The 13,112-nt window shown below is 41.0% G+C and overlaps 1 protein-coding gene across 4 annotated transcripts in view; it reads left to right on the plus strand.

The window, feature by feature from the left end:
- LOC149330684 (uncharacterized) overlaps positions 1-9,801 on the plus strand; it is a 30,593-nt gene extending 20,792 nt beyond the window's left edge. For all 4 annotated transcript variants that reach the window (XM_089561315.1, XM_089561316.1, XM_089561317.1 and 1 more), the window contains one exon: positions 959-9,801. In XM_089561315.1, coding sequence (XP_089417441.1) covers positions 959-1,085 — 127 coding nt within the window. In that variant the 3' untranslated portion in view covers positions 1,086-9,801. The remainder of the gene's footprint in view (positions 1-958) is intronic.
- Positions 9,802-13,112: the final 3,311 nt, after the last annotated feature.

Raw genomic sequence — 13,112 nt, forward strand, 5'->3', positions numbered from 1 at the left:
GCACTGAAGAGGAATCTGAACTCGTCTTTTTGCCGCGGGAACTCAATCTGCACGTTCCGAGCATTCTTAGAAACTTCGATTTATTGCCCTGTGTGGCCGATTTCCCTAATTAAATCGAATTAACGCCCGGCTCCCGCCTTTTTTTTTAAATTCTTCCTCGTACGGTGGGCGGAGTCGACCAACGCGGGGAGTGCCGTTCACCCAGTCCCGTGGCGGCTTGCCACTCTGCCATCGGCGGAGTAATAAGTAGTAGTCCGTAGTAGCAAATAGTCCGCGCGTATTTTTATTTCTGCGGGCTTATTTTGCGGTTATATTATCTGCAAATGAAACTATTTATCCGCGGAAACCTAAAAAACAAAATGAAGCGAAAGCAAAGCCTCCACGGAGCTGACGGTGGGCGGAGTCGACCCCGCGTTGGTCGACTCTGCCCACCGTATGGGGGAGAATTCAAAATTAAAGGCGGGAGCCGGGCGTTAATTCGATTTAATTAGGGAAATCGGCCACACAGGGCAATAAGTCGGAGTTTCTAAGAATGCTCGGAACGTGTAGATTGAGTTCCCGCGGCAAAAAGACGAGTTCAGATTCCTCTTCAGTGCACCTTTAACAGTGTTGCTATTTTTTTGTCGTGGGGGATTTTCAGTACAGATTTTTGTCGGGAAAATCAGCATTTTCAGGTGTGTGCAGTGGAACTGTGAAGTTTGTTTGCTGTGCACTGTTGCTCTCAGTCATATGCCACATGGGAACTTTCAGACTATGCTGGAAAGCGTCACTACTGCACATGCCTTCACTGGAGTGTCTTATTTCATGTGACATCAGCTGGTTGTTTCCTCACAGCCCATGGAGCGTTTCCACACCTCTGTATACTCGCAACATGTTTTGGCTGACAGTGAAGTTAGATACCTGTCACTGTTTTGCAAAGTGCTCAATTAAACTGTGTTTTATTGTTTTTCTCTTGCAGTACGAACCTATCGGTGATGAAGCCACGAGTAGCTCCACATACCAAACCTCCCTCAGCGAATCAAGCCCACCGCACGCCTAAGCCGGACTGCTCTCCCACCGGATTATGCGTGGAGTCGAGTCTGTGAGCCCTGTGTCTTCCCTTCGTCCAGTCAGACTGGTTTCATGTTTCTGTCTCCTCTGCACAGATATTCTTCTAGTCTACTTATTGCCGACCGCTTACTCCTTTGTGGACAAGCGTCATTTGATTTTTGGCAGTTTGCCGTTCACTTAAATCTGAGAGTGGTGCTTGATATCCTATTAAGGTGCAACGGCCATGGATGTTGTTTCTGGGTGGGAGTCATGAAAGTTGAGGGGGTGTCTGTGCGAAGACAGCACTGACAAGTTGTTGAAAGTTAAAAGTTCTTCTTTTTGACTCATTGGCCAATTGTTGATTACGCTGAGATTAAGCTGCATTTGTGCTCAGGTGAGAGCTTGATTATTTTTGTAGATTTGTTAGTGGCTTCTGTACACAGGCCGCTGGTCGGCTGGTCATATTCGTGTTTCATTTAAACGACCCTTGTTCAATGCATGAAGGTTGTGTGTAATTGCATGAGAATATTTCTTAAATAACTTTGCTTAAACCTTGTTTGTGCCCAATGCTGCTTAAGGACTTAAAAGCTCATCTAGACTGTCTGTCTTCAGTTGTTGCTCTATCTTGGATTAGGTGACTTTTGATAGAATGCTCAGACTGCTTGGACTGTGCGGTTGTCTTTGGGAGTTTTTTTTTTTTTTTTTTTTTGTCATGCCCTTGTAAGAGTTCAAATAGACATGGAGTGTTTCAACTGTGTAAGGTCGGAAATATGTTCAACTGTGATGCTAGCAGAAAAATGATCAAAATATTTAGTATGTCATACCTTTAAAAGGATAGCGGAGTTCAAAAATTGTTTTGCGATTTTGTTTGTATTGTGGTTCATTTGGTGTCTAAGAATTGATGACAATGGAAGTTATAGTTTTGAGCTTGTATCTTTTGTTTTTTGCCACATAGGCTTGGTGGCTGTGGCCTTCTGCTACCGAACACAATGTCTCAGGTTCATATCTAGCCACTGTGACAAAACATTAGTGGATGTCAAATACAGAATTGTTAATAGACCGAGATTCGCATACATGTTAAAAACTATTAATCACTCATCCAGTCAATTCTAAAGAATGTGCAGAGTCAATACTGAAACGTTCTCTTTCTCTTCATGAGACGAACCAGAGTATGGTAATCTTTACTCACTAATTTGCATCGCTACTTAACAGATCTCTGCTGAAATGTTCTTGTTTCACTGATATTTATGTCCTATGTTACACCGTTGATACGTCATCACTGCTAAACGAAGAAAATCAAATGACAATATGACTACCGATCATCATGGTGTAATTAACTTTTCTGATGAATTAAGATTGGACATGATCTTGAACTTTTTACATTTGTTTTCTTTTATGAATAAACTGTAAACTTGCATCGTGATTAGGCCAGATGTTTTTGCCAAAAGAATTTACTGCACATCTGTCAAGGTGTAAATCGATCAGATTGTCTCTTGACCAATGGAGAATTGGCTTTTGTGGGCTTCTATGTTATTCTCGTTAATTAGAAAAGTTGCGTAATTCACATTTTGCTTTGATACACCACACATAGATACTGCCGCACCGTTAACCTGCAAAACATGCGTAAAGTGTTCTCTTATTTCATACTTTCCTTTTGAAGTTAATTTCAACTGATAGTACCTACTTCCTGGAACATCTCAGCACGTTTGAATATATTCAACACTGGCCTTCTCTTTAATTAAATTTGAGTCACCTGAGGTGAAACTTGAACCAGCTTGGCTGTGAACTTTCGTATAAGCGTGAGGGGACAGAAATGATTTTGAGGCATGCTTTTGCCACTGCTCACATGTATTAAGACATAAACACTAATGCCAATCAAGCCAATGCTCATCAACATTGATGTTGGGCCTTTTTGCCTATATCAGAGGGCAGTTGCATAGTAGTTGAAGGCTACTGCTACTAGAGCTTCATGTGTGAGTAGCTTTATTAGAAACCTATGAGTCATGGTTTGCATTCAGATAATTTTGCAAAGAGGATTGCTTAGTTCACGTTTTGTGTTTGTGGCAAAAAACTAGTGCAATTTTTTATTTCTTGAAAGCCGTCAGAGTGCAAAACATCAAGTTTTTGAAGCAAGAGAGCACTCCATCAAAGCCTTGGAAATGTCAGTGACTGGTGCTTTCTGTGAGGGAATGAACGATTGGTTGATGAATTGATTGAACGAGTGATTGTTCAACTGATTGTTTGTTTGACTGACCTAGTGATCAAGTGAGTGGATATGAGTTACTGAGTCGTGTACGGTTGGGATTGGGACTTTCATGTCAATGCTTTCATTTTTCTTCTTTCTTAAATTCCTTCAATTTCTCTTTGGTGGTGCCAGCTTAGGCAAGAAAGAAAAATGAGATTATTGAGGTGGGCTTTACTTACTCCATGGCCTTTCTGTGTGTTGTAGTCAATGACAGTGGCTTGCAATCTTTTTTTTTATGTTTGGTCATTTGTGCCATGGCGTCAGCCATGTCACGTTCAAGTTCCTGTTTTTAACAAATCAGTGGTGTAGCTCAGTGTTTTAGACCAGCTGTACATCATTTTTTGCATTGTGCTTTCAGAATGAAAGACAGGCTATTCATAGGGAAGGCATTGTAATTCTGGAATGGTTTGATTTCTTCATTAACTTATTTATGAATGGGGCAGTTTGGGGGTGAAAAACACATCACAGATTTGTTTAATATTGTTATGTTTATATTGTATTGCAATATCGTGTAAACAACATTGCCTCTGGTCATCACTGCCCAGATGCTCTGTGTGATTTAATCATAGATTTTTATAGTCATATTCATAGATTTTAGTCTATGTAGGAAGGTAATATATTAATTTGAACTATGAGAGGGCAGCACAAAATCGATATACAATATAGAAGAAATGCTGACTACCAGCTATTTATTCTGAATCAACACAGCACATTATAAAGCTATAACACAGACTATGTGAACAGCAGGGAGCCAATGAAGGCATCCTGAAGCAAAAGTTAAAAAATAAGAAAACAAGAACTTTTTTTTTTTCATCTACATTAACAATAGTGCAGCCAAAGGGTGGTGTTGAGAAAACAATGAACACTTTGGTGAACGAGAATCAAAAAGAACTAAGAGCAGCGAGGGAAAAGTAGCCTCACATTCTAAAAACATAAAAGCCAGCACATAGCACGGCTGAGCAGTAAAAACAAGATTAAACTGTAATCAGGAGGCAATCCAAAAAGCATGCTAAAACTCACTGTGTTAACATTTGCTAACACCAATATTTTGTATTAAACATACATTCTGAAACCTCAAAGGCTGTTCTGTTTTACACTGCATTAGTGTCATGACTGCAAACTTGTTAGCCTTTTCTAGTTCCACGTGCTTTACTTTTTGCCTTTAAAGTAACATTACCTGATCCTGTTACATTCTTAGCAGGCATGCAAAGTCACCTTACTGTCTTTCCTTGAAACCATCCGTGCTCTGACATTCACTTTGACTGACTACTGTACTTTGTGCATTGCTTTGTCAGGAACTTTGCCATTGTTTGGTACGTATAGCTGCTGTGTGGGTGTTTTTGAATGCGGATGTGTCTCTGCTATCGAATTTTGCTTAGTTAAGTTTGATCTTCTTCTTAGTCGGTCATGTCAAACTTGTTAGCTTCTTTTGTTCCAGCACTGTGAGGGTTTATACATGAACCACCAAATCACCAAGTATGCTTGTGCAATCTACTATACTTCGCTGTAGTACCTCTAGTACCTGTAGCAATGCAAGTCGACATTTTTCTATGGAATATGTGTAACTTCCTTGAGGAAGCTGAGCTTTACTTTTGTGTGGTGAAGTTATTTGTTTTGCATTAAAGCCTGCCATGTGTATGTTGCAAAGGATTTTTAAATCTGTAACAAAGTAAGGCATCTTGAGAGTCATACTATCGAGGTAAGATTTGATGAAGATTACGTTTGCATACGCAGGAAGTAGAAGTTTGGTGATATTATCGTGAAGTTCTGAGCACTACATTGTCTTTGGCCTAAACATCGTTTTTATTTGTGGTGGGGGTTGCTTGACATATTATGCTAGTTTGTTGAGGTGGTAACCTGTAGTTCAGTCCTTATGTGCTGGGAAATCTAAGCCAGCAAAAGAAAACCTTCCCACTTTATCATAGTGCATTAAGTCAGTTTATGTAACATGGGGGCTTCAATCTTTTGAACAAGTTCTTCTGCATCCACCTTCGTGGATATAGATGCAACATTTGTGTTGTTGTAAAAAGTGTTTATAAAGCCATATTTAGGCTTATTTTGCTTAGTGTAACTTGTATTAAGAGTGCTTTGAAAATTTTAGGGAATGTAACAACTCAGCATCAATTGTAAGGCATGTAGAGGTGTTGTTGGTGTTTGAAGAGACACTGAATACAGATGTCATGGCCAACATGAAAATATTTTTCGGTAGTTTGACTAATCTCTTGCTATATTTTTAGCCCGGCAATACAAATGAGCTGCAGTCTTAGTTAACTACTTACATGAGGCATCTAACATGTCTCTTCTACTTAAATGCAATCATTTTCTCTGCAGTAACATTACAAAGCTTGGGAAAAAAGCTTCAGTGCATACTTCTTGTTTTTCTTTAATATCTTTTGAAGTGGCTTATTTTAGCGTGTTTATATTTCGTTCCATAAAGGCTTGCATACTAAAATGTACTGCTTTTTTCTTTTTCTTAACTGATTTTGTATCCTTCATTAGTTCAGGGATTCAGTGGAAGCCATGCTAGTTAGTAGTACCACATGTGTGAAAGTTAGAGAAACACTGATTCAAGCACACTTCAAGTGCAATTGCTCCTTTACAAAGTGCTTGTACTGAACTGCCTAGCTAAGAGACTTTCACGTTCCCTGTTGTGGCAAAACTTGATTCTGTAAAGTTTGATATTATTCATATTGAAGTGCATAGAAAACGATGTGTAGTTTTGTTGAATCTTTGAAATACCGATGATACACATGTCTGCTTTGTTGTGAAGAAGAGAACCCAAAATGAAAAACTGGGGCTTCTACGTTGTGAACTGTACAGCGTTATGGATTAATGTGCTTTTGTCTTGCCTGTACTGAATTGAAAACAACGTGTTGCTCATACTTAAGGACTGAACCGGGTGAAAAAATACGGCACTTCAGGCATTCAAAATTTTTCATTTATGCCGGCAATATGCTCACACTTTACTCCGGCTTAGCACAGTTTTTCGGTAAAGGGAAATAAACTGGTCAGCCAACCAGAAAGTGAAAGTTCAGTTGTTCAGTGACCCTCTTTGGCATGTCAGCCTCTGCTCCTTGCAAGCTAGCATTGCTTGGTTCAGTCTGGAATCAAAAACTTTGTTATAGCATTGTACACGGAGCTTTCGTTTTTTAGAACTCTTAATTCAAACTGATGCTTTGCGCCTCTCAATATCCAGTGTATTGAAGAACCTCCGCTTAAATTTGAATCCCACTTAATTCAAACAAATTTTTGGTCTCCTTTGAGTTTGAATTATCGAGTTTTCTACACATGAGCAGTCTGTTTTCCTAGTGACGTTTAAGTGTTTTAAGCTTCATTAAACAAAAGCTCCAGAACTATGTTCATGACTATGTGACTGAATGAACTGCACCTAACTAGTATTAAATTGGCTTGACTAAACCGGTGCATGGATTTGCAGCTTAGGCAGCACCTATTAAATTAATGAGATGCTGTTTCAACTACACATTAGTTTTGAATTTGCTGGATGTATGGCGTTCTTGACCTAAAGATATATATAACTAATCATACTATTGTTATAAACGAAAAAATGAAGCCATATATGTATGTTAATGTTTACTCAGTGTTCTAAAAGAATATACACGCAATGTAAGCGCATTGGAACCTACAGTTTGCTACGCACACTTTCTAGTGGATCGATATGCTGTGTAGCTTTCAGAGTGCTGTAGAAAGCTGGTGTAATGAATTGGACACCTCCAATTCTGGTTTTATAGATCTATCGTCAGAAATATTTGCTTACTTTGGCTGGCATTTGGTGATATCAGGTATAGTTTACTGTACTAGCTCACTACAGTGCTCACATCATGTTGATGAAAGAAATGTGGATTTTCAAACTTTACAAGGCTCAGATTATCTGCTCACTTTCCATGACTACGTTTTTCTCCCTGGAGCACAGGCTTTGTGTATACCTGATATGACTGAAGGGCTTTTATTCTAATCAGTGTAATCCTGATAGAGAATTACAGAAGCACTGATTTGGATAATATTGTACTTCAACAGAGAAGTTTTCCCTTGAGTGTTGGAAATACAATAACTTACATGCTTTTCCTAATCTTTGCTGGACCTCCAGGATAAGTTCTGTTCATTCTTCCATAGTTGCAATATACCCTGCCCTTGTGTGTAGGAGGGACTTTATTATCAGCATTCTTATTCATTGTTGTAGACATTTTATCTTTACCAATGCTTCTGTTCTGTACAGTTGTAACACTTCTTGATGCAGTTTGCTTAATGTACTGTCAGCAAATGAACATTGCAGTTCGTGATATTGCTCCATTGTTGACAAGATAGCTGTAACTTCAAATCGCATGCCACACAACCTAGGTAAAAATAAACTGCTGCAAATGCATGTGGGGACATATTCAGAAACATTCAAACATTAAGTCTGTATTTTGTCAGAGAGAAAGCAGTATAACTGTTAACAAAAAAAGTTTACTGCTGCTTTTCTGGTGTACGTAAGTATCTGTCATCCGTAGTTAGTACTGTCGTGCTCAGGCAAGTCAAGGTTATTATGCCTCATGCATATCGATCTGTGGCTCACTAATCACCAGCTCAGTTTGTCAGTACAAAAATATGTCCTCACAGAGACTATCTTTTATCATTTCTTGAGACGAAACTCGGAGAGTGAAAGCCTTTGAAAAAATGAGCTTGTGGCTTACTGACTGATTGCACTCACATTTGTGTTGACTGCTGGGTACAAATAAGTGATGTTTCCAGGTCTTTGGGGCATGACAAAGACTGCCTGTCATTTTATACTGTTAAAGCTCATTAAAGAAGCCTTTCAAGAAAATATATTTTAAGTGTACACAGTTTCTTGTCTGGCGACAGCTGATGAAACTTCTTTGCGATTGTTTATGGATGTTATTCGTTACGAAGCCTCAAGTAAGTTACGCTTTATGTTACAAACACATCGGAGCAATCACAATAAGTGTACATTATTACCAGGATTTTTTTTTTTGTAAGAATGCAGCTAAGGTTCTTGCCTGACAGTCAGAAACAACTTGAACGAAGTGGCAAATGTTCCTCAAAGGTTACCTCCATCCAATGGCATTGACCTAGTGCCATAGCATTGTTGTCAACAACCTTGCATCTGTTAGCCACCTACAAATGCAACACTGGCAGGAGCAAGGCAGTTGGCGATGATGCCAGGACAATTGGTCAGTGCCATTGTACTGGAGGTATTCCTTTGAGTGGAATTCGCTGCTTCATTCTTGAGTTAAACCTGTATATAGCAGTGTATGGAAAACAGCGATTAAACATTTTGTGTGGAACACCCTGTTTCAGACATGAATTTTCATTGTAAAAAGTTTTGACTGGTACTGTGACCAGAGCGGGAGTGTCACAGCCAATAACAGTGCCACCATTCAGCAGTGCTGTGCTGTGGCCTCAGTCTGAGTGGGCTTACTTTTTGACAAATTTTGTGCAACTTAATGGAAATTTTTTCTGGTTGCTTTTGTGGTAGTCTTTGAGACTCTGAAATCTTTCTCCTTTGATAAAGATTGCTCATAGCGACTTTCTCTGCCGGTCATGACCAAGTGTTATGTTTGTCACTGATCACTTCTAACTACTTACTATTTAGACGTAGTTGTGAGCCGTTAACTGTGTGATATTACTTCGAGGCTGTTATAGCAGTGCTCTTAAATTTTCACTGTCATTTATGGATGTGTATCCGGCTTTTAATGTAAAGGAAGCTGCAATGTGGTATGAACTACCACTGTAGTATGTTAAAAAAGATGATAAGCTAGTTGTTTTACCCCATGTACAGTACACGCACCCAAACAGCACATCTGTGCTTTTTTATGTTTTTGTGTGTACTTGATTGCAGTAGTTGGCTGTTCACTTATAGTAACTGGAGGGCAGCCAAATACTGTGCCATGAATTATGTAAAATAAAAGATATGAGATTATAACTTTTTAATTTCTCTGCACTTTTTGTAGCCTTGTGTCCTCAAACGTGCTATATCAGGATCAGTTATCCATAGTGGTATACTTAGAAAGTGCATCAACATATATTTCAGGGGACATTTTTGGACCGTTTTGTTTCCCAATGTCTCCAAGTCGTGGGCGCTGCCTTTCCTCATGCGAAGGGAAAGATAGCAGCAGATGCTTTGAGGTGTCGTTCATACATTTAGAAATGTTGGTAAAAGTTGTACAGCATGCTTTTTCTGTGTATGTACAGGTGCATGAGTAGACCACATCCAGGTCTTACTACTGTTTAGAAATGCAGTTTTAGCATCTTTGCAACGGAATATACTGAACAGTTCTTTGCTGTTTTTATGTCGTATTTGCTGAAAATACATGCCGATTGCCGAGATTGTATTTGTGTTTTCTGTTGTAGGGAAGGGGCCAGTTAATGGTGTTATACAACATTATATTGTTTTAAAAGGCATTGTAGCAGTAGGCACATTAAAGTTGCATGTGTATATACATTGGAGCTTTCCTAACTCTGTCTTTGTAAGCTGCACCTTGCTTTGTAGAATAAACTGTTTTCCAATATCACAGTGTGTTTTGGATTTGGCTGCTTCACTTGGAGTTCCCAGGCTTTGGCTGAAGTGGTTGCTGTGGTGTTGATGGCAGCTCTGCGAGGGCTCCTGCTCTGAATACACTTAGCAGCTAAGGGGACAGCCCTCCTCGCTACATGGAGCCTTAAGGTGCGTTCACACTTGTCCAAAAATCTGGCGAGCGAAGCAGATTCACTCGCCGCAAAAACTAGGACCTGTTCTCATCTGTTGATGCCTGGGCGAGGCGGAACCACCGCGCCGCTGCTGTTTCTCGCTTGTCCACACCACGTCTCTGCTGGCGGCACACACAGATATAGTGAAAAAACAATCAAAGGAATTAAAGGAATTAATTGCTGTTATGAACCAACTCGCCCAGACGAAAGTGCTTATTGAGAAAACAGCATAAATTTACGCTGTCTACGTACTATAAGCATATGCATGCTTACGTATGTTAAACGCAGGCGCATTCCCACTTTTAGTTCAGTGAATGCTAGCACAGACGCAAAAATAAACTCAGCCTATAGTGGCGCCATCTGGTTGTCAGGGTGGGAACCATTACTGCCAAAAAACCGACTCTCCTCTTAAGCCTAAAAGCGGCAGATTCGTCACTCTGAATAAAAAAATCAAGCAAATTTATCACTATTACGTTTTCTTAGAGGCGAGGTGAGACAAAGCGAAAGACCGGTGCCGCATTTATGGCCAGTGAACGCACTTAGAAAGGCAGCAACAACGAGAATTCAATCCAAAGCGAGGGGTCCGGCTTCGAAGGGCGCCGCCATGTTTGTCGCCGCGCGGCGGAAATCGGTCTGGAGTAGTCTGGAGTAGTCTGGACCGATCGTCCTCGCCGCGCCGCTTTCCGCTTCGCTCGGCGTCAAAAGCAGCCGAATCCGTTTCGCTCGCCGGATTTTTGGGCAAGTGTGAACGCGCCTTTAAAGGTCCATGGGCTTCATGAACTCTAAAATTATGATCAATAGCATCTCTTATATTTAACTTATCGCAGCCATAGAGCATCGCTAACGATGACTCCGAGCAACGATTTCCGAACCTTCCGCGTTGCTTATGGGCACACTACGCGTCTGTTTTTTTTTTTCATTACCGATTTGTTTTTTTTTTTATTGAGAAAGCATTTCTAGGCTATGTCGGCGAGGTCGTGTCCGCAGCTGTTGTGAGGTTCTCAGAAGTGATAGCATCAAACGAGTGGTTGTAATCGAAAGAGGATGATGCGAGGATGCTGCGCGAAAAAAAAAAATTGTCCATAGGATGATTAGTGAGTTAATTAGAGCCAAAAATGCCAAAAAAGCGTCACAATAGCGCGGACGTCGATATAGTGAGTGGATGGGAAAACAGCCCTGTATGGCAAAATAGGGAAAAAAATAGGCAAAGGAGTGTAAATAAAATTTAAAATGAATTGAAATGTATTTCATGAGTGCTAATTATTTGAAGAAAAAGTTTCAGGGACATAAATTAATTAATTAATTATCAGCAATACCCATTGGACGGTTGAATAGGCTGGATGGAAAAGTAACCACAGCGCCAAATTTGAAAAACGAAAATGGTTGGTTTAGATATATAAGAAGGTATAATCAGAGTAAATAAATCGATCTTTAATTAACGCATCAGATAATTACGTAATCCAGTAGTTAAATTCATTAACAAACAAAAAGAAAATGATAAAGAGGGGCGACGAGTGCCGAAGAGGCGTCAATTCTCCCAATACGGGTCGCCGCAGTGATTAATTTTTTCCCACGAAGCGGCATTGTTTTAACGCACTGCGTAGAGTTACTGTACAAGTACCTAGAGTTGCACGTAAGTCTGCCGAGTTGCCGCAAAAAGCGTCTAAGTTATGCGGAAAGGCCGCAGGGCAAGACAAGCTTTCCAAGCCTTTTACTAGGTATAATTACATAAATCAGCAGTGTCCACGGTAAGAAATGGGCAATGACATAGCCGAAGGTGATTGCTCAATGATTTCCCCATCAGAGTTGCGCCGCAAAGCGCCTCTTGCAAACGCTAAGTGCAACTTTGCCGCAAAACGCAGATGTTTTGGGGGCCGTAAGTCTTCGGGCCGGCCCCCACAACGTTTCCCACCGCAGTGGTTCCGATGCGAAACAGGTTAAGCCTCGCAACGCCTAGCGAGCCCTGCGCTTCTGGCACGCACTGGAAGCGCACTTACTGCTCGGATTCGACTTACTACTAACACAGAGATGCTATATCACTCTGTATGATCGCCTGCACATTTTTTCTGGCTACGACACTACACGAGTTATCCAGCGGAGGAGTTATAAAACCACATCGTTCTTCGGCTTATTAGCGGTCTTGACGTCCACGGAAAATTTGGATGCACAACAGGCGTTCACATCATTAAAAAAAATATAGACACCTAATATTTGGATGCGTGCTTTCTTCTTTATTGAAGTATAATGATACATATCATCAGTATACATGGAGAATCACGCGGGGTTCACCTACGATCGACTGCTAAATAATTTGCAATCGAATTTTTATCTCACGCTGTTACGGTTTTGTTTTCAAGCTGAATGGTGGCTGTGGCATGAATGTTGCGAAAAACTGCGATATAATCGCTGCTAAGTACTTCCGATTTACAACAACGCTAAAGCCAGCCCGCCTCAGACGCTGGCTTGAATTTTGGATGTTCATACGGGGCCCTCGGTGAAGAGGAATCGAGACGTACGCGGGCAAGAAGAGGTAGGTCTGTAGCGTTCCTTGTGCGCGGTGTGGCGCAAACCGTGCAAGAACGATGCACTTGCGAGGGTTGTCACTACAGTGTTCTAGTTGTCACTCACTACGCACACATCGCGAAGGCAGAGTTCGATTCTCGTGCGTGTCTGAGTAGCGCGCGACGCATCGGACATAGAAAGAATATGCAGGCCATGGAGGAAGGAAAGAACTCGGGAGAGGCGGTGACGTCACATTTTTTGAAGCCGGCTCCCCCCACCCACTTCCGGCACACTTTCTGGCGTGCAGCTCGGACAGCGAGAGCCTCTCCTGAGTTTTCCTTCTTCCATGATGCAGGCCATATATAGGAATTGTCTCCGTAATTCACTGTGCTAACGAAACTCAGGTGCGAAGGTTGCGCGGGTTTTGTGAGGTCGTGGGTAACGAACGCAGAAGCTGAGCCATTTGGTCAGCAATGTTTGCAACAACTGACATGTTAAACCATCTCGTGCTTACAGAGTTTGCGTCTCGATGAAGTAGTAGTCGACTTCAGTTCCCTAGGGCTGCCTCAAAGGATTTGCTGCGGTATAGTTTGCTGGCACAAGGACACGCCGTCGTAATACGGTAGATTGA

The sequence above is a fragment of the Amblyomma mixtum genome, chromosome 9 (genome assembly GCF_055824585.1).
Source record: "Amblyomma mixtum isolate Tamu chromosome 9, ASM5582458v1, whole genome shotgun sequence".
Classification (NCBI taxonomy): Eukaryota; Metazoa; Arthropoda; class Arachnida; order Ixodida; family Ixodidae; genus Amblyomma; species Amblyomma mixtum.